Genomic DNA, 20,471 nt, shown 5'->3' with positions numbered 1-20,471 from the left:
CTGAACTAAATGTAACAATCGATATCAATAGCAAGCGGAAGAGACACGCGAGCTATATCAAGTAGGTACTTTTTATAAGAAAAGGAATTGTTTCAAATATAAAATAACAGAAAATGTTCAAAGGATCGGTAAATAGAATTTCGTCAGAACAATGTTATCTTTGTATCTATGACAATTTCGTCAACAATGTGACGTTTCATAAATGTTTATGAAGATGTCCCAATCTTTGTAAATATTTGTAACGGCTGGTAGAATTTGAATGAAGACTAAAACAAGACTTCATTCAAATTTCATAAATACATTTCACAAATGATCATCACAAATATTACCTAAATGTTTTCAATTGACAGTGAGATTCAGAAGAGATTCTTTAAGGATAAAATCATGAATTAAATATTTCCAAGAAAAAGACATTAAAGGGAGGTAATATTTGAAGTTGAAGTTAGAAGTGTCTTGGTTTAGTAAAATGAAACAATAAACAAAAAATGACATCCGATGCTTACGGTGGATATCATATAGTATGTAGATGACACTTTGTTGTCCACTTCAGTAGGTTGATAACAAAGACCAAAAAAGGAAATAGGCCAGCAGATATAATATCCAACGAAATTTTATTATAAATCATTGATAATGGCTGAAGATATATAAAAGTGCGTGTTTGAGGTGGTAATGGAAGTTAATCCAAAGATAATCTTACCTGTTTTAGCTAACAATTCCTTATCGTAATGGTGTCGCTCGTAGTCAACCATCGTTATGAGATTCACTGTCAACGCCAGTTTGTCCATTGTCGCTAGGCTGAAGTAAAAACAACTTCTTTAGACAAAAAATATTTTCGGTTTCCTTTTGCCTCGTTATAAAAAATAATGAGAGTGATTTTTTACGATGTTCGCGCGACATCTTTACTTGTAGAATTTTATGGGACGGAATTTATTATAAAAACTCCGTCAACACTTGTTATCACAGGTATTCAAAATATTATCGATTATTATTATCAATGAATGAAAAATACATTACGATTAATATTATTTCTTTATCTAAGATAAATAGTCATTAGAGTCAATGGTTAGTGACTATATTTGGCAAATGTACAATTAGCTTCGTGTTTTTAACAAGTCGTAAAACGCTTTAGCGTTTATAACGCCTAAAAAAGTCCAGGTGATTGGTAGTAAGTAGGTCAAGAATAGGCATAAGAACTAATAGAGATGTAAGTATTATCTGTATTAGTTCTTATATGCATCAGGGCCAGGTCTGTAGCCATGTGGCACGTCGGTTCTCTTTCTACAATCAACACAGCAAACGCTTCAAAATTAAAAAAAAAAAGGTTTTGCGAATGACATTTGCTATCGACAGGTCATGTCTACAAGTTATCGATCGTATCGATGGTTTGTCTACAGAGAATCGACGTGCCACATGGCTCTTTATTTAGTAGAGGGATTAATGAAGAATAACCTGTTTTCAAATGGATATACGGACCAACAAGGCAGTTACGTTTATACTTACGGGGCCAAAACTCTTCCAGGTTTCTTCTTAGCAAGCATAATAGCCTGGTTTAACCTGCACAACGTGATAACTGACGGCGCCAGTCTGCAAGCTTCACCGTCTACTTGCATCGGAATTACTTTGGTTGTGACGATCTTTGCAGTCTTGCACTGAGTGATGCATGTACCGTGACCGCCCGCTTGCAGTAACGGCTACAAATTATAAATACATATTAATGTGTAAAGCATATCCCGTGCGCATTAACTTGACACCTGACTACCAAACACATCCATACACACACAGTACAAAGATCATTCGAGCCAGGTGTCAAATTAATCCGCACGAGCTGTACGTACGTATTCATCAAGTAGTGTATTAGTAAGCCCGTTTTGACAACTTGGCCAGGAGGACCATTCTGTAACGATTTTAAGTATTACTCGCAATTGCGAGTTTCACCTCTATCTCTCTGACAATTATTATGATACTATATAGAGAAAGATAGAGTGTATGCGAGTTTACAAAATGCGAAATACAAAAGATCGTTACAGAATACTTTTTACATAAACGTTACAATCCTGTTCGTACTGTTACAATATTAACTTAATTCGTGCTTGTAATACGATTTGAAATAAAACCTGCACAATTTTTTTTAAATTATTACTTAGTTGAGTGGTTGAGGGTAATTTATAGTATTGAAATTTGTATGTATGTTTATTTGGCACAGACTATAAAATATCAATAGCGGTCGCTCGAGACTTTATGCTTGAATTTCTGTTATTTTACAAATCCTGTCGGTACCATGATTTTTTCGGGAAAAAAGTAGCCAATATGTTGCTCTACAACCTCCTCTATCTTCAGTGAAACTCCCATTAAAATCAATTGTGCCGATCCAGAGATTAGCCCGTTTAAACAGAAAGACAGACAGACAGATAAAAAAAAAATTAAAAAGATTGATTATGTTTTACTGTAAAAAACACAGTTATTTTGGAATCACAGACATACACTTACATTTATATTTCCTATAATATTGATAACCGATTAATACATTTAAACGTATACTTATACATATAAGTTCCATTAGATTGGTATCAGTTGTGAAAGTGACAAAGGGTATATCATTTCCCGGTATTCTCACGGAAACAGGAATTACGCCTGAAGGCTGAAACACCGATCTTCAATAGATACGAGTGCCTACCTCTTATCGGATTTCACACCTTTTTGAAGTAGAAAATTTCATCGACGAGTGATATAATAGACTATAGCTAGGTAACATACCTACTATATTACGTATGAAAATTTCAACAAAAACAGGAACACAAAAATGAACAAAAAATTATTAAAAAAAATAAAAAGATGGATAAGTAAAAATATACCTGTTAAACTAAACTAAAGTTCTCGTTTCATAAGTTCACGTTTTATTTAATTTATGTTTTACCTACGTAATGTATTTTTTGGTACCATAAGGTGGAAATATATTTGTCTGACGTGTCGTGTCGTGACGCGTCAGAACAGAATCGGTATCATACATTTTGCGACACATCAGAAGCCATCACGACATGTCACATCACTTAAGTGTAAACGTTGCCATACAAAATGTATGATACTGATTCTGTTTTGATGCGTCACGACACGACACGTCAGACAAATATAATTCCGCCTTAATTGTCTATTCACTTCACAGTATAATAACATACGAGTAAATCGCTTAAGCTAATTCAAGCAAACGTTGAAGTCTATACACGAAGACTGCATTTTATAATATTGTTTTTCATACACTTTATAATATATCGAATTTCAAGTCCATTAACTGAACATTGAAATGGAAGGCGAAATCAAATATAGCAATGGATACTAAGACATAAATGTAGACTGAATAGTGGATACAAAAGCATTGTGGAGTTTAATGGAATGCGAATAGCATCGTCTATGCGATACCCGTGTTAGAGAAATTTGCTGAACACCAGGGTCTGTAGCCAAGTGGCACGTCGAATCTCTTTCTACAAACGCTAACGCTTCGAAAACTAGAAAAATGTATGGGATTGACAGATCCGATCGACAACTTGGTCACGTGACCTGTCGATAGCAAATGTCATTCCCATCATCGATCGTAGATCGTTAGATGGGCCTCACTCGTAAAACATTTCTCTTTATTCATGTTGTGGCTTGTGTTTTTACACTTCCAAAATGAACACGGAGGGATAATAGGCTACTTGCCTCTTTTGTAAACAGTGTTTAAATTGAATTACGAAGATATTTTTTCATTTATATAAATGAAAAAATATCTAAGTACGTAAAATTTTTGCCGCCGAAACACAAGCAAGCTTTAGCAAGTGACGTCATGCATAGAGATAACAGCGTGATTGGCGTTTGCATTAACGTTTGCAGATGCAGATGATTTATATCAATGATTTCCATATATTTTTGAACTTTCAAAACGTTTGCGATCGTAGAAAGAGAATCGATGTACCACTTGGCTACAGGGGGCAGGACTCTCTGATAGGATTAAGTATACGTCGATACCTAGATGGGGAGTCTCATGTTGCATTAGATTACCTACGATATACACCTATATTAGTATTTAGTTTCTCGAATTGAACCTGAGATATAATAGTTGTTGAATTTCAAGCAGTTCATTGTGGTTCGATGTTAATTCACTGCGGTGATTTCAATAATTGAAAATTGGACTCGATTCGTGTAAAGTCCTATTGATTGATACCCGGACTAGCGAAATTGGCACTTACTCGTAGTTTGCGAGATGAAACGATTTGATTATACGATGAAGGATTAATCATTAAACTTTTACTACTGAACGAATTTTCACCAATACCTAGATAGAGGAAGGATGATTTCGGTATATGTTTTTTTAAAGAAGCATTGGAAGATGTAAAGCTACTTCCTAGCTAGATGTAAAGTATGTACCTTTCATCGAAACCGCTGCCTAGTCCTTTTAAGATATAAAAAAAAACATTGCATAGCAGAATATTTCTATTTCATACTAAAAGTGGTATGTTTGTCTATGTATCTTAAAATTTACATAAAAATATAAAATACTAGCAGTCGCCCACGTCGCCCTTAGACCTTCCCTAATCCGACCCTGTTGCAAAATATGGCGGGTGTCTACTAGCTCTAAACTACCTCTCTGCCAAATTTCATATTTGTATTATTTCGATATTTCGTGATTTTACATACCTAGCTACCTTTACCTATAGCATTATGATTTTATATGTATATATAAAAAAAATAAATATATATGATACTATGATATATCTATAGATTTGCGAAATTCTAGATACCAGGAAATAAAAATACAAACCAGTTGATAAGTGGTTAATCCTACGACTTCAATCAGACCATCTTCAGTCGAGGGGTCGGAAGTACCTCCCGACTTGTTCCAAGGGTGAGTGCCACCCCCGTAGCTAAAAACATATTCGTTTATTAGTTCATCTTATAAATACCCCATCTTCCTACATATATCTATAACATTGGTATTTTTCTGTTCTCATATTCAGAAAGTAGTGTTGTTTTGATCCGATCCCGATTTGATGTTTATTTTAATAGGTTAACATTCCCTACTCTATACTAAAGCCGATCTTGATGAGTACTATTTACTAACAAAGAAATTAGAAATGAAGGTAGAAAACGCATGTCATTTCATAACTTATTTATTTTAAATTATGTATGGTTTGTTTAAAAAATGTTATTTAATATATAATAACCATATCTAATTGTTGTAAGCTTATTAATAAATATAATTTATTTTCATTAATTTAAGAACAAGTTAATTATGATTATTATTAGGTGTTTCATAACTAGTGATTTCTACCCTCATTTTTAATTTGTTTGTTGGTAAACAGTCATCATCTCCTTACCCTTATCCCACTTAAGATTCATCCAAAAAGGCTGTAGTATAGTATTACTATAGTTAGGTACCTACATTCTCCCCGCCTATCCCAAAATAATCCATGAAGGAAATAATCCAACAAAAGGTGTGGACGGATCGAACAACATGACCAGAATGATGAGCTATTCGTCTATATAGCACTCGGCCCCCTACTACTCACACACACACGACACAAGCCGACCGATCTAATGACTCATTCGCGCCGACACATGCAAACAATACAGGTAGATTAAGTTGAGTCTTAAGTGCCTAAAATGCCATACCTTTCAGCTCGGAACAGAGCTGTTTGGCGACAGGAATAAATAGATTTTATTCACCTTGGAATGTTTAAAAAAACAATTGCGTGCACTTTATGTTCCCGTAGCACAGGCGTATAATCCTTCCCATCACACTCCATGGTGACGAAGTCTGCCAGGCCTTTCCACTTGCGCTGCATGAGGTCTTTGCCACCGGCCGTGCCGTAGAACAGCTTGTTCCTTATGCGGGAGTTGAATTTCTCTGGGTGGGCCTCTAAAACAAGCATAATATGTACATATTGATACTTAGTGACCAATGGGCTCATAATGGTCTATTAGTTAGACTATGTGGTTACGGACGCCAAGATTATGGATTGGAGTTCTGGCTCGAGCTATAAAACACTTTCTATCTTCTAAGAAATTATCTTGCCTTGTCTGCGTCTGCCGAGGCTAAGAAAGAATTACTGAATATTTCTTAGTGTGATTTGAACTCATCACTATAGTCGTATAGAATTGTTTTTCTATCTTATAAGAAATTTTCAGTGAAAAATCTTTTGAAGATTGAAGAAAAGTTCAATATTTCATAATCTGATTCAGTATTCAGGATTAGAACTCAATGCTTTCTATACCATTACATAGTATAGTCAGTGTATTGGTACACTACTACGTAATGGTATAGAAATACGACTTTATGATTTATTTAAAAGAATCTTTTATGAAATTTTCAGTTTTTAACTACCTACAGCTACCTATTTATACCTATTATAAAAATAAAACACGAAATATACTTTGTTTAAATTATAATTTAGCTGTAGGTAGTTAATATATAATAGCAGGTAAAAATGATTGTAAAATTAAAAATGTAATTTCAGTGAAAAATCTCATCCCAGTATTGGGAAGTTGGTGTGATAACGTATTATACCCCCTCGCCGTGACTGGCTATTACTTAGAAAGAAAACCCAATACATGTATTTCATAGTAATACAGGACTGAGCACTCTATAAACATCATCATAATCATCATCATCATCATCATCATCATCATCATCATCATCATCATCATCATCATCATCATCATTATCAGCCGATGGACGTCCACTGGACATAGGCCTCTTGCATGGACTTCCAAACAAAAGTCTCGAGCCGACAGCATCCAGCGGCTCCCCTATATATATAACTCAAAACAAAACAAAACAAAATGAATTGAACGAAACAAGAAAAGGCTTAAAATACCCGATACGCTGGTACATACCTCTAGCTTCATGGAACTCGAGAGCGATGTGCGCATCGACACCGAACGAGAAGTAATTGTTAACGACGTTTAGAGGCAGCTCGGGTTTAGCGTTGCTCGTGTCCTCGCCCGAGGCCGCCTCGTTAGGCTCCACCTTTAGTTCCCAACGGTCGAGCAGTACGGTGTCACTCTCGCCAATATGCGCAAGGATTTTTGAGATCGGCTCATCTTCGTATCCCTAATAAAAAATCGGTTATCAGTAAAGTCGATTTACTGACTATAGTTGAACGTGACAACGTCTTTAGAAAATACTGATGGAATGGTTGTATTTTTTAAAAGAAAATTGTTCGTTTTTCTAAAATACTGTTAAATAATCTTCATAGACCAAAATACACTTTATTTCTTGTAAAAAAGTTGGCAACCCTAAAGCGAGGGAACGACGTATGACGTCATCTTTTTTCGAGTGTGCAGCCAGTTTCATCGAATTATAAGACGTTGTCACGTCAAACCTTTTATTTAGTTATGCTTTGTTAAAATAGTGATAACTATTATTTAATATACTTTAAAGCGTATTTTTTCTTTCAAATTTGACTTCCCATTCCCTACGACTCGTAGTCGGAAACAATAAAACAGAAACCTGTACTAAACACCTAAATAGGTACGTTCCGTACGTATGGAATAAATCAACTAATGACTGAAGTAGGTATTTGTATAGTTGCTAAGTTAGCTTAAGTTTGTTGTTGTATTCTTTCTCAATAACAACAAATAAAACTAAAATTGAAATGAGACCGTATAATATAGACAGAAAAGTAACATTCTACAAATGCAGTACAATAAAAAAAACAATAATTGTCCTTTGGTCTGTATCTGTTCACGCAATTTTTCGATGATGTCATGCGGTTATTTACTTCCTTCGAAGAGTCAAGTAAAAAGCGCTGGACTGAACACCGAACGGTCATGGGTTCAATCCTTTGATTTCGATTGGATTATTATAGCACCCACTCCTAACAAACTCTTTCTGACTAATTGGACGGAGACGAGAATACTAGAATACATATTTAAAAAAATAAAGCAAATATTTTACAATCTTATGAACCTACCTATTCAAAATCATTATTATTAACAAATCATATTCGGCTCACTGTTGAGCAAGTGTCTCTTTAATCTCGAGAGGATTAAGCTAATAGTCCACGCTGGTCTAATGCGGATTAAAACACGTAGAGAAATAAGGAAACTGAAAAGTTCGAGGTGCATGTCCCGGACTGGATTGGAACTTATACCCTTCGCATCGAAGGCAGAGGTCATATCCACTGGGCTATCACGTGTCACCTACCTACCTAAATATTATCCGACGGTAAAAAAAATTGCGTGACATAGCGAAGTACATAATAAATAAACATGTTTATGATGATGTTCCTATTTAAGCTAATTTTGTATTCAAATGTAAATTAGTTTTGCAGGGGCAAAGCTTGTTTATATTTTACGCGTAAAATAGGCACTTGGTTTATTTACATGTCTGAAATACACAATGAACCAAAAATAGAAATGCTCAATTTATTTATGCGAGAAACTTTGGATGCTCGTTACTTAATCAAAACTTGGGTATCTAATTAGAATTGTTGATTTCTAATAATGTTACAATAATAAATAAATATGGTAGACACAAATTCTGATTTCAGTACAATAATACCCTTTTAGCCTTCAACAGTTAAAAAGGCATATTGTCATACCAAATCAGAAGGGGTATTACTTAGACAGATTTTATTTTCACAGAATACATATTATGTATGTGCTATTATTTAAAAATTTGACTTTTCTGTCTGTGTATTTCTGTATTCGTTTGTGACATTGTAGCTTCTAAACGAATGTACCGATTATGATGCAGTTTTATTCATTTCAAAGCTAACGTTTTCAAGATAGTTCTTAACTTTATTTAACTTTATATTGGATTGTGACACTGTGTAACTAAACTAAACGAATGTATCGATTACGATACAGTTCTATTAATTTCATAGTTAAAGTTATTAAGATGGTATAAAGTATACATATACGATGAAGATCTCTATCGGAATTTATTAAACTAAGTGTTTAATAATTGTCAATAATCATGATAATTAGTAGCGTATTGTCTCTAAGCTTTAAATCCCCATAGCTCTGTTGTTAAGCTATCGCAATTATTCATTGAGGCGGCACGTTATGAAACGCAAGCTGCCGTAGACCCTTGCTTCGACGGAACCCTTAGGCTAGCTATGGGCCCCTGGGCGTTTTGTGGAGTTCTGTCGAAACCCCGCCAGAATCAAACTTTATTCTGGCGAGCTTGCTTCTTAATAGGTCTAAAACTAAATTGTAGGTATTATTACCCCTCCCCAGCCCAGCGCTCGGGCGAGGTCGTTGCCCGTGCCCAGCGGCAGCACGCCCACCGCTGGGCGTGAGCCGATGCGGTCCAGCACACTCAGCACCCAGCCCACGGTCCCGTCGCCTCCGCATGCCAGCACACGCAAATTGTGGACTTTGCGGAACATTTCTAACCTGAAAATAACTAGGTATCAATACATATAAATGAAATTGAAGTATCTGTCTGTGATTTTGAGACATATCAGTGCATATATATTTATCAGTTTTTATCAGTCTGTCTGTGTGTTTGTTAACATTTGGAACGGCTGAACCGATTTTAATGGGATTTTCACTGGTCATTGATCAACATATAGATTAAATAATATCCCGAAAAATCCTTGGTTCCGGCTGGATTCGTAAAAAACTGAATTTCACGTGAAGTTCTTTTTCAACTAGGTATATGAGCCACGACACATGGTTAATATTTTTCCGTGACTGCTAAAAATGCTGTTGAAATAAGCACTTGTTAATTCCACTATACGAATAACCTTATTCTGAAATTTTCAGTCAAAACTCGACAAATCCGTGTGCCATGCAAAGTTTGCATGCGAGCGCGCGTGTTTTAATTTTCAGATAACGAACTTTTGCAAAATAACGCCTGCTTCTGTTAAAAGATCATTTTAATAGTAGACTGTTATACAAGGGGCTAAAAAAAAAGGTATTTTTTTTAATTTTGACCCATTTATAAATCGAGTTTATAAATTTAAATTTAGCCAGCGTGTTTATACTTTTCACTAGAATTACGAGAACATAAAATAATTCAGTTCTGTATTCAATGTTAAAATTATTACTGCAGTCGTAGCTACAAAAATCAAATAAAAAAATTACGCAGTCCACAGACAAGAACGCTGCATTTTGTTCCAATTTCAAAGTTTTATCAAGCAATACCTTACGTAATAAAATTGGCCTGACATATGTACTCGTACCCACTTAAAATGATTCTATTTACGAATATAACCTCCTTCGTTTTATAGAGGTCAATAATTTAGTATGATTAAACCTTTGACACCATATGTATCTAAGGATTAAACTATATACGAATTAAATCTCTTTCGTTTTATAGTAGGCTAGTACTCGTAACAGATAAAATTAAAAAAATAAATTATCCTGAAATGCTTGTTTAGCCCCGCTGTGGAGTGTTAATATGATAGTGTTTTTGAGCAAGAGTAGTGTAATAGTAGATTGTTATACAAGGGGCTAAAAAGACTCATTATATACGAGGTATTTTTAGGGCCCGAGACGAAGGCGAGGGCCGCCTAAATAGAAACCGAGTTTATAATGGGTTTAGCCCCACGTGTTACACTCTACTTTTCACTACGATTGCGAGAAAATAAAATAGTTTAGTACAATATTCAATGATTTATTTTGATTGAAAATTAAATATACAAAGTCTACAATTTTGGATATTAAGGGAGATGCTTTTACCCAGTAACATAATTTCCGACTACTGTGAAGATGAATAATAAGTATGTAAGATAAACGTGGGAGATAATAGTTTAAAAAATTCCTTTCGTAAGTGAATCCATTCGTTGTTGTTTTCTCCACTTATAAAATTTTTCGTATGTAAGTACCTATTTAAGTAAATGCGTCTCGACTTTGATGGTAACAGATTGAAAATTTCATCCATCTCCAAATTAGGATCACCATTCTCACTAGATAAAGACAATAATAACAGTTATTGTTGAAAAATATGTAAGTTACGGTCACAAATTGACAATGAATTTCTGAAAAAAAATCAAGTGTGTATCATTCACGCCAATTGTTTTTTTAAATTCTCGCTTTTTAATTTTATTTTTTTCACATGAGAAAGAGGCAAAGGTATTACACCGTAAAGGATGTCTCATGTCCTCAAATCTCGCTCTATTTACAACTCAATAAAAATTAAATAAAAAAATAAACACATTCCACAGACAAGAACGCTGCATTTCATTTCAATTTAAAGTTATTTAAATATATTTAAGGTTCTATTCATTCCCTTGTCTTGGCGGAATCTTATCTATACGTCATATGATACACAGTTTATGTGAGAGTTACTTGAAGTTTCACAAAGTTGCTGTCACCTACACAACCGCTGCGCATATTTTCAGCCAACACAAGGTGGTATGGCAATCTTGTAGTTTGTGCATACTTGTACAAAATGCTTGTATACGTAAACTTGACAACAATGCAGTAGTCTTGCTTTCGCGTTGCCTAAATTTGCAGGCAAATTAATTTCAGAGTAACAGTTTGTGTAACAATAGATAAGGATAGCTTAAGAATGTTTTTGTAGAGAGCACGTAGCTGAAATACCTCGAAAAGACTTTGCTTTTACTGGAGTATAAACAACTATCCATTATCAATGTAAGGAATTAGCCACAAGAATTCCACGGTTATGGGTTACCTAGACTGAAACCTTAGGAAGTCTTGGCTTTTATCTTCTCCCGTGAAGACTGGACGATTAATTAGACAACAAATACTTTTATAACAAACTAGCTGACGCCGCGCGGTTTCACCCGCGTGATTACCGTTCCCGTAAGAATACGGGGATAATATATAGCCTATAGCCTTTCTCAATAAATAGGCTATCTAACACTGAAAGAATTTTTCAAATCGGACCAGTAGTTTCTGAGATTATCGCGTTCAATCAAACAATCAAACTCTTCAGCTCTTTAATAGATTAAAAAGTTATATTGGTCATGTGAAGAGACAGACAGATAAACAGACAAAAGAAATGAAGACTTAGAGGCTTAACACTTCTCACTTAACATAGTTTTGTAAGGTTTTATACATTTCTTTAAATAAATTATAAACTTGTGTGAGCTTATGAATGTTCAATTTTCTTAGTTTGTTGTTAGATGTAAATAGAGACAGTGGAACTTTGTACACTATTGTTAAGAACGTAAGCATAGTTAACAAAGTTTCTTATGTGAATTGTAAATATACAGGAAAACTTAGTGATTGCTACCAAGTTTTAACGCTACTTTTGCATTATTTACTTAAGTATAATAGCCTTCATTCTGTATACTTAGTGCATGTTTACTAAGTTAAATTTTGAGCTTTAATGTATCCAAAGTCATCTGTTTTTGTGCAAACAAGTTTACATTTCAAATGTCATATCAGCCAATGGACGTCCACTGCAGGACATAGGCCTTTTATAGGGATTTTTCCAAACATCACGATACTGAGCCACCTGCATCCAGAGAAACTCTGCGACTCGCTGATGTCGTCAGTCCACCTAGTGGGGGGTCGACCAACACTGCGCTTACGAGTGCGGGGTCGCCATTCACTTTGGGACCCCAACGTCCATCGGCTCTTCGAACTATGTGCCCCGCCGATTGCCACTTCAGCTTCGTAACTAGTTGAGCTATAGCTATAGCTTAGGAGTTCAAATGTAAGAATTAACATTTCCAAATAACAAATATGTTGAAGTAAAAAAGGTAGAATTTTCGTTTTAATTTCTTTAGCATGTAGTATGTTGTAATAAATAATTTTCGTTAATATATCATTTTTTTATCGGCGAAGTTGATAACGACACACAATTTAAATATTGAATTTTGCTTCCATTTCACATAATTATGTTTTGATGGGATATTTAAACCATCAATTTTTGTGTTTGAAAATTTAAACATGATGTTAGAAGATTGCTGTACGATCCTTAAGTGCATATTTAAGAATCCTGAATTGGTTTTATGAATAGAGTCCTTATCTTAAAAGAAACATCTTTTACCCTAAATATAATAAAAATTGTGAAATTTTACATGGCAACGAAATATGTGAATTATTGTTTTAGGTTTTACGTAAAAAATACAAGGGTTTTGCCTCAGGACACCGTGTTGGCGGACCCTTTTAAAAATCTGACTGTGCTTAACTTTTGTTATCGGGCAAAGATTTTCAAACATACTGAACATATCTCACAGAACATTAAACACTATATCTTGTATAACTTGAAAATGGTTGAGATGTTTTCAGGTTATTTACATGGGTCACCTAAGAAATTTCAGAAAAAACTAAATCTATCTTTATTGCATGTTATGTTACGAGTAGCAAAATGTTATTCTACGAGATGGCCTCACGATAATCTATGAAAATACTACATAAATTCTACAAAAAAAAAATATATGAATGTAGCTCGGTTTACCAGACTCAACGCTCATTGAATTATGAATGAACGTAGTAAAACTGAATAATCTCCACGAGAAATGGAATACACAAAGTTCAATGATATTTATTAGGTATGTTCTACAACCCTTGTCTATGTATTATTCATAGACGTATTTGAGCATGATAATTGCCTCGCGATTTCCATTTATTCATTCAATAAAGCACGATCTTTCCGATTTCTCTATTAGAATGGGTCTGAAGAAATTCAACCTCTGGAAATTTTAATCAGCTGGGCCATTGCGTTTGAGACAGCGAATATTTGAAAGGAATATTTTGCTTTCAAACTTTACCGAACTTTTTGAATAGCATCAGCATTGAAAAGCCGTCGTTACAAACATATTGCTCCACGCCCATCTACTTCACCTGTATTCTACTATATTATTTACGAGTATACTGCTTTCAATTATTGGTTAGGAGTATTACAACAAAAATAGGTACTTTTCCTATCTCCTCGATATAGCTCCATTATTCATTTTTTAATGTTTAAAATATATATATTTTTTTATACTAACAGTTCGAAAAGTTGATGGACGTTTGGGTCCCATGGTTTTAAAATCCCACACCGGAAAGCTCAGTGTTGGTCGACAATCTAATACTTTGTTGGACTGATGACATCAGTTTGCATGCAGCTTGGAACGATGGAATTTGGAAGTCCCTACTGTCTACCTTCTTCTGCAATGGACGCCTACCTTATGTCCTGTATTGGACGCCTAGCTTATGTCCTGCATTGGACGCCTACCTTATGTCCTGCATTGGCCGCCTACCTTATGTCCTGCATTGGACGCCTACCTAATGTCCTGCATTAGACGCCTACCTTAAGTCCTGCATTGGACACGTACCTTATGTCCTGCATTGGACGTCAATCGGTTGATATGATAATGGTGCTATTTTCAACCAGTTAGCAATATAATTTTTCTTAAATTAATACATAATTATAAACATTAACACGGACATTTCGTATTTTGTTTTAAACTAAAAGTAATTAACGGCATCATTAATTATAATAGTCTCGACTAAAGAGTCGAGTCGAGTTTGTTTTTTCCAATAAACTAAGTCGCAAATTACTTTGTTACCGACCTCGATACTAGAGTACGATACAGGGTGCTCTATTATTTCCCATAACTTCAAGGTGTTGACGAACTAAAAACTTTTTATGTTCTTATACAAAGTAATTCAAATAATTCAGACTATCCATGTAACACATGCCTTTATCTATCCTTGCACTTTAAAATATGTAAAACATGGTTACGTCGTAATTATAAGGATGCGTATACGGGACATATTTTAAGACCTATATACAAAATAAATATTATTGACTTCGAAAATATAAATTTTAGAACACATGTTCCTTCAACATTTTGAAATATTTTTCGGTAAAGAATATAACCTCAGAGTTTATGGGAAATACTCCCGAGTAACCTGTATATTTTGTTAAAAAAGTAAAGTGTTTTAATATAATATTAGTATTTCAGTAGCTGTATCTCGCGGTTTTACCTGCGTAAATACTCTTTCCGTGAGAAATCGGGCTAAAGGAAGCTACTCCATACTTGGGCTACTTCAAGCTATAATCCGTGGACTGCCTTAAAGGTAGGCGTCCACAGATCCGCATTGTACGTATCGGATACATCGTACTTAATCAGTAGACGCACTAGTACGGCTTTTTATACAAATAATACTACGATCCGTTTGATGCAATGCGTCCGATACGTACAATGTGGATCTGTACGCCAACCATTCGCAGACATGATCTGTACTAATATTATAAAGTTGAAGAGTTTGTTTGTTTGATTGTTTGATTGTTTGATTTAACGCGCTAATCTCAGGAACTACTGGTCCGATTTGAAAAATTCTTTCAGTGTTAGATAGCCCATATATCGAGGAAGGCTATAGACTATATATTATCTCCGTATTACTACGGGAACGGGAACCACGCGAGTGAAACCGCCCGGCGTCAGCTAGTCATTTATAAACATGTTTTTGCTTCACTAATGTTCCTTCAATTTACATCAGAATCAAAGCTAATCCGTCTTCCAAAAGCAAAATATATTTACCAAGTGGACTACCAGAAAATTTTCATTTTCCATTTTTGTATGACTTATACGACTTTGTGCGAACATTAATTAAGCTTAACTTTTTCATAATGACACAATCCAAGTTGGCAAGTGAATAATGTTGAACTTTGCGGTAATTCCCTTAAACGCCAGATGAAAGCGGGAACACTTAAACGCAAAAGTCTTTGTGAGACCGTCAAAGCTTTACGCCCGTGATTATTAGCCGCCCTGAAACGGCATCGCTAAAGCGTAGCTCAATGAACATGACGTGGGTTTTACGACTGCTACACTTTGCTGTGATCTACTTTTATTTTGATCATGAAGTTCTGGTTAATCTTACTGTTTTTTCTTTGATATTGTGCTTTCAGCAAGCCTGTTCACTATTTTGGTATTAATTATCAACATATTAAAATAAACATCAATCAATCAAAATGTCATCTACTTACTGATGATATCCACCAGTAAGCACGGGATGACATTTGTTATATAGAATCTCAATTTCGCATGTCAACTAGCATACGTCAAAGATAGTGAATTAGCCTACTGATTTCCGTTAATAATTTATTTTTGCATTTCTGTAACAGATACCATTTTTTAATGTATTCACCGATCTGCTTGTCTGTATGCTCTGTCAGGTACTAAATATTAGATTTCCATGCAGATTTCACATACAGATTTAATTGATAGATTGACTAGTTCTGTGCCAATTTATATCTAGATCCGGTTGCAGTTATAAATTGTCTGACTATTGTTGTGTATTTATGACTTAGTTTCATTTATATTTAATACTAGCGGACGCCCGCGACTTCGTCCGCGTGAAACTCGATGTAAACTTCAACTACCCCTACCCTACCCCACCCTACCATACCCTACCTCAGAATAAAGCTCAAATTGACTACGTTTTAGTTAGAAAACAATGGTATGGGAAAAAGAAAAGGGCTTATTTTTATGGTTTTTCCAGCAATTATTCGAATTTTTCTCGCCGTAAAAACCATCCTAGAACTTCAACAAACATTTTAAAAAAAGAATTGACCAAATTGGTCCAGGCGTTGTTGAGTTATGCGCTTACCAACGCATTTTGCGATTCATTTTTAAATTATAGATAATATACTCGTACAAAATAAGTTATCTTTTTACCATACGAAATAAAAAAAAAATGATTTTTTTAAACAAATAAATCTAAGTCTTTTAAAAATATAAGAGTAGAATTCATAAATTGTGAAATTGATACATTAACTTATTTCGTAAAGCCGTTTAGGTTACATAAAAGAGCTTTCTTTTTAGCTGTGTTTTACTAAGGAACATTAACTTTGTAATTTTCACTGCAAATGGTGGCAATGTCCACGTTGTGTTAATATTTGAGCAGGAGCACAATAGCTACCGGAATAGAAAATATTATTATTCCCTTGACACTTCTTACATTTATGTTTTAGCAAATAAAACGTTCAGGACTGGCTGATGTTAAGTTTAGCGCTTAACAGAATGGAGTTATTTTAGTAAGTTACCATTCAAAGTGCCTTGTAGGTAACATATTATTTTTATTACCCGTCTGAAAGTAGGGTTATGTTATTCGCGCGTATCTTGTATGTATGTAATATTCTTTATTACCTCTTATCTTCCAAACCGTTGAACGAATTTACGTAATTAATATATCGTTAAATTTGTCTTATTAACCCAAGTGTTCTTAAGTGGAATTAAAAAAAATGTGCCCCGCCCATTGCCACTTCAGATTTACGACACGTTGAGCTATGTCGGTGATTTTGATTATTTTGCGGATCTTCTCATTTCTGATTCGATCACGCAGATATACTCCTAGCTCGTTCTATCGCTCGCTGCGAGTAGCGACCAAGTCTAATATTAAGATAAATATCCTAGTCTTAATGTTTTACGCAGGTAGAGGGTAAATACCCTTGTCATATTTTACTTGGGCCAAATTTTACAAAAGCCAAAATATCAGCAGGTTTATTTATGAAAAACTATCAGCATCATATTATAACTTTTGCAAATATTTCTAACAAAAACGAGAAATTTTTAAATTTTATTTATGTTACTTACCTATTAAAGTAACATAAAATAAAATTTAAAAAAAATATATTTATTTTTGCTTACCCCATATGTTCAAAACTATAGCTTGGCAAATTCGTTCATAACACTCCTGATGGTACGCGCGGGCCGGGAGGGGTGTAGCGATGCGCCGCGCGCTCGACTTTACACCCTCGCAGCAGTGAGTTTTAGCCGTGTTTCATAATGCATTAAATAATAATTTGTTTAGAAGAAATTAGTAAATTAAAAAAAATAATAATAATCAGGTCTTTTAAATATGACCAATTACCATTCCTTCCAGTTAAACATCCTGTGCCAGAAGTCGGCTCAACGATAGTCCTGTATACGGAGTTCGAACCCGTGGACAGTTAAAAAGACCCCTTAACCTTAGCTACTGAGACTTTAATTATATTAGCCCCTACGTACATCCATAGTATTAATAAAGTAAATTTGTGATCTCAGTAATTTGATTTCAGAGGAAATTTCAGATCTGAGGGAAATGTAAACCTGTTATAGCAAGCGAACGATAAATTATAGAACAGTGGGTAACGTATTAAATCCTGCCATCTGAAGTTATTAAAATATTGAATTTTAATTGACCGAATATGAATCCACAAGCGAAGCGAATAATAACTCAATTACGTTGCCACGGAAAAATACGAGTATGTGTGTTTAATTTGGCTGAAAATCATTCAGTATTTTGTACTTGCTTAATATTTAAAATCGCAGTAAATGTAATAGTATGATATTCAGCACAATAAATATATACCATTTTGCATTGCATTTGCAAAAAATTAAAATTTTAATACTATCGGCTGCTATTTAACTAGGTAACCTAAATAGTAGGGGCATAGCTACCGCCAAATCAGCCGTATCAATGATACGGGACCCCAGGACTAAAGGGGCGTTTATTGGGCCCCCCAACTAACTTTGATACAGGGCCCCTCCAAAGCAAGCTACGCCACTGCTAAATTGGTTGCCTAGTTAGGTTCTAATGCCAGATTTTAGACCTTAATATGATAAATAAATGTAATATTTACCCGGGTCCGGGTCCACCCTGGGTGAGGTCGAACACTTGTCTCGGGTTGAGAAGCCATTGAAATTTCTGCAACAGTTTCGCGCCCTGGTTGCCTCCACTCTTCGGGTTGATGAAGACCAGCACCGGTTTCACGTTGGCAGTTGGAATTGGTTTTATTACGAAAGTCTTTTGTTCGCTTTTAGAGTCTTTTCCTTTTTTCTTCGCTGTATTCTTCTTTTTTGGTGATTTTCTTAACGAAGACTTAAAGCTACCCCGTTTCGGGAGTTTTACTATCCACGACGGTGGGACGATTATATTTGATTGCGTACCTAAGGAAGAGTGACAGTCTCATAAAGTGTTCTACAATAAAATTTGCATATTCTTTATATATAATATTATTAAATTATGCTGTGGCATACCTAATGAACACTCTTCTCCTATCCTCTGTAAATTAAAGCAGCTCTCTTTGTTATGGTAGGCATCCTTACACCAAGAACAACTCAATGCGACTATTTCTTTAGAACTAAACGACAATTTTGCTTGGACTGACTGTAAATAAAACATTAGGTACATTATTAACATACAGGATCATCCTTAATTTAGTGTGCATTGAAATAAAATATGAAAGCAATGATGTCAAAACAAAAAGCTGTAAGCCTTAATGCTGATTGACTTTAGCATTCACTTGTAACAGAACATTCGCCGTTTTTATATTTGTCAAACTGAATAACGAGCTAAGCATAGACCCAAATATTGCTACGAACATCTTGACATAATTCTAGCGAACGCTCTATTCGATATTTCCATTCCAAGCAAATCTGCTCGCTAAAATGCTTGCCAGAATGTTCGATAGAATGCTCTCTAAAATGTTTTTGTATTTTTCTGTGATGTATCATTCGCACCAATGCTCATTACAAGTGAATGCTCAAGTGTATCAGCACTTTTAGTGAATATACCCACACGATCTCCTATTTGGTCATGTAAGTCAATAGTCTTGTCTACAGATCTCTGAGGTGTTAGACACCAACCACAGCATCGCCGCCGGAAGGACTGTTATAACAAAACAACCATGCAACAAACATGCTTACTAGTGCCAATGTAAAATCAAAACAATTAAAAATGAGAAGTGACTATTTACACGTAAACCGTACGAATTATATATAATTATTTATCCGGATGTAAAATTTGACCATTTTTTTTTTAATAAGAGAACATAAATTGTCAAAGTCCGGGTAATTAATTATATTATGTAATTCGTACGGTTTACGTACGACTAGCTTCTTCCATTAAAATGCGAGGGACAATTTTAGAAATTAACAAATTTTATATTAAATTTCGAAAATCGGGTCTCTTCATTTAAGACTATTAATCTCAACGACAAAGGACCAGACACGCTCTAATTTGGAACGGTATAAAAATTAAAATTGTAATAAGCCGGCCATGTCGTGACTGAAGGTACATTTTACGCCTTTATGTTCCATCATTGTCCTTCACAATAGCAAACAATCGTCATAAAGCAATACAAAATGAATCAGAATTATAATGCTAATTGAAAACAAATTGTATGTAGCGGCAACAAGGTATGATTTTCAGTAAACTTGTAAATGTGGTTCTTCCGCTCACAACATCACGAGTGCCATGTACGCTATAAGCTAACACGTCATTAAAAATGAAGATTTAATTTTATGGCGAGCGACCGTATATGGCGTTTTTCGTGTAACATGCAATTCAAAATATGCAAATCATTTTACACCGGGGGAAGTCAAATTAGAGTCTCGACACGTAACGGCAAACGTTCCGAATTATATAGAGTAACAGTTTGCTAAGCAATTAGGCTTATAAAAATATATCGTTGCTCTTGCTTCAAAAGCAACATCTGTAGAATATCTTTACTAATATATAAAGCTAAAGAGTTTGTTTTTTAGATAGCCCATTTATTGAGGAAGGCTATAGACTATATATTATCCCCGTATTCCTAC

The 20,471-nt window shown here is 34.8% G+C and overlaps 1 protein-coding gene across 4 annotated transcripts in view; it reads right to left on the bottom strand.

The window, feature by feature from the left end:
- LOC112049207 (eye-specific diacylglycerol kinase) overlaps positions 1–20,471 on the bottom strand; it is a 226,957-nt gene that overhangs the window by 12,247 nt on the left and 194,239 nt on the right. For 3 of the 4 annotated variants that reach the window (XM_024087005.2, XM_052882105.1, XM_052882107.1), the window contains 9 exons: positions 19,453–19,542; positions 18,912–19,041; positions 18,515–18,821; positions 9,207–9,375; positions 6,868–7,084; positions 5,698–5,890; positions 4,793–4,895; positions 1,501–1,691; positions 698–795 (listed from right to left, as the gene is read on the bottom strand). In XM_024087005.2, the coding sequence (XP_023942773.1) occupies positions 698–795; positions 1,501–1,691; positions 4,793–4,895; positions 5,698–5,890; positions 6,868–7,084; positions 9,207–9,375; positions 18,515–18,821; positions 18,912–19,041; positions 19,453–19,542 (1,498 nt within the window). The remainder of the gene's footprint in view (positions 1–697; positions 796–1,500; positions 1,692–4,792; positions 4,896–5,697; positions 5,891–6,867; positions 7,085–9,206; positions 9,376–18,514; positions 18,822–18,911; positions 19,042–19,452; positions 19,543–20,471) is intronic. The other variant, XM_052882106.1, reaches the window with a different exon arrangement.

The sequence above is a fragment of the Bicyclus anynana genome, chromosome 6 (genome assembly GCF_947172395.1).
Source record: "Bicyclus anynana chromosome 6, ilBicAnyn1.1, whole genome shotgun sequence".
NCBI classification, from domain to species: Eukaryota; Metazoa; Arthropoda; class Insecta; order Lepidoptera; family Nymphalidae; genus Bicyclus; species Bicyclus anynana.
The sequence above is the reverse complement of the archived record's forward strand: the minus strand, read 5'-3'. Positions and strand labels throughout refer to the sequence as shown.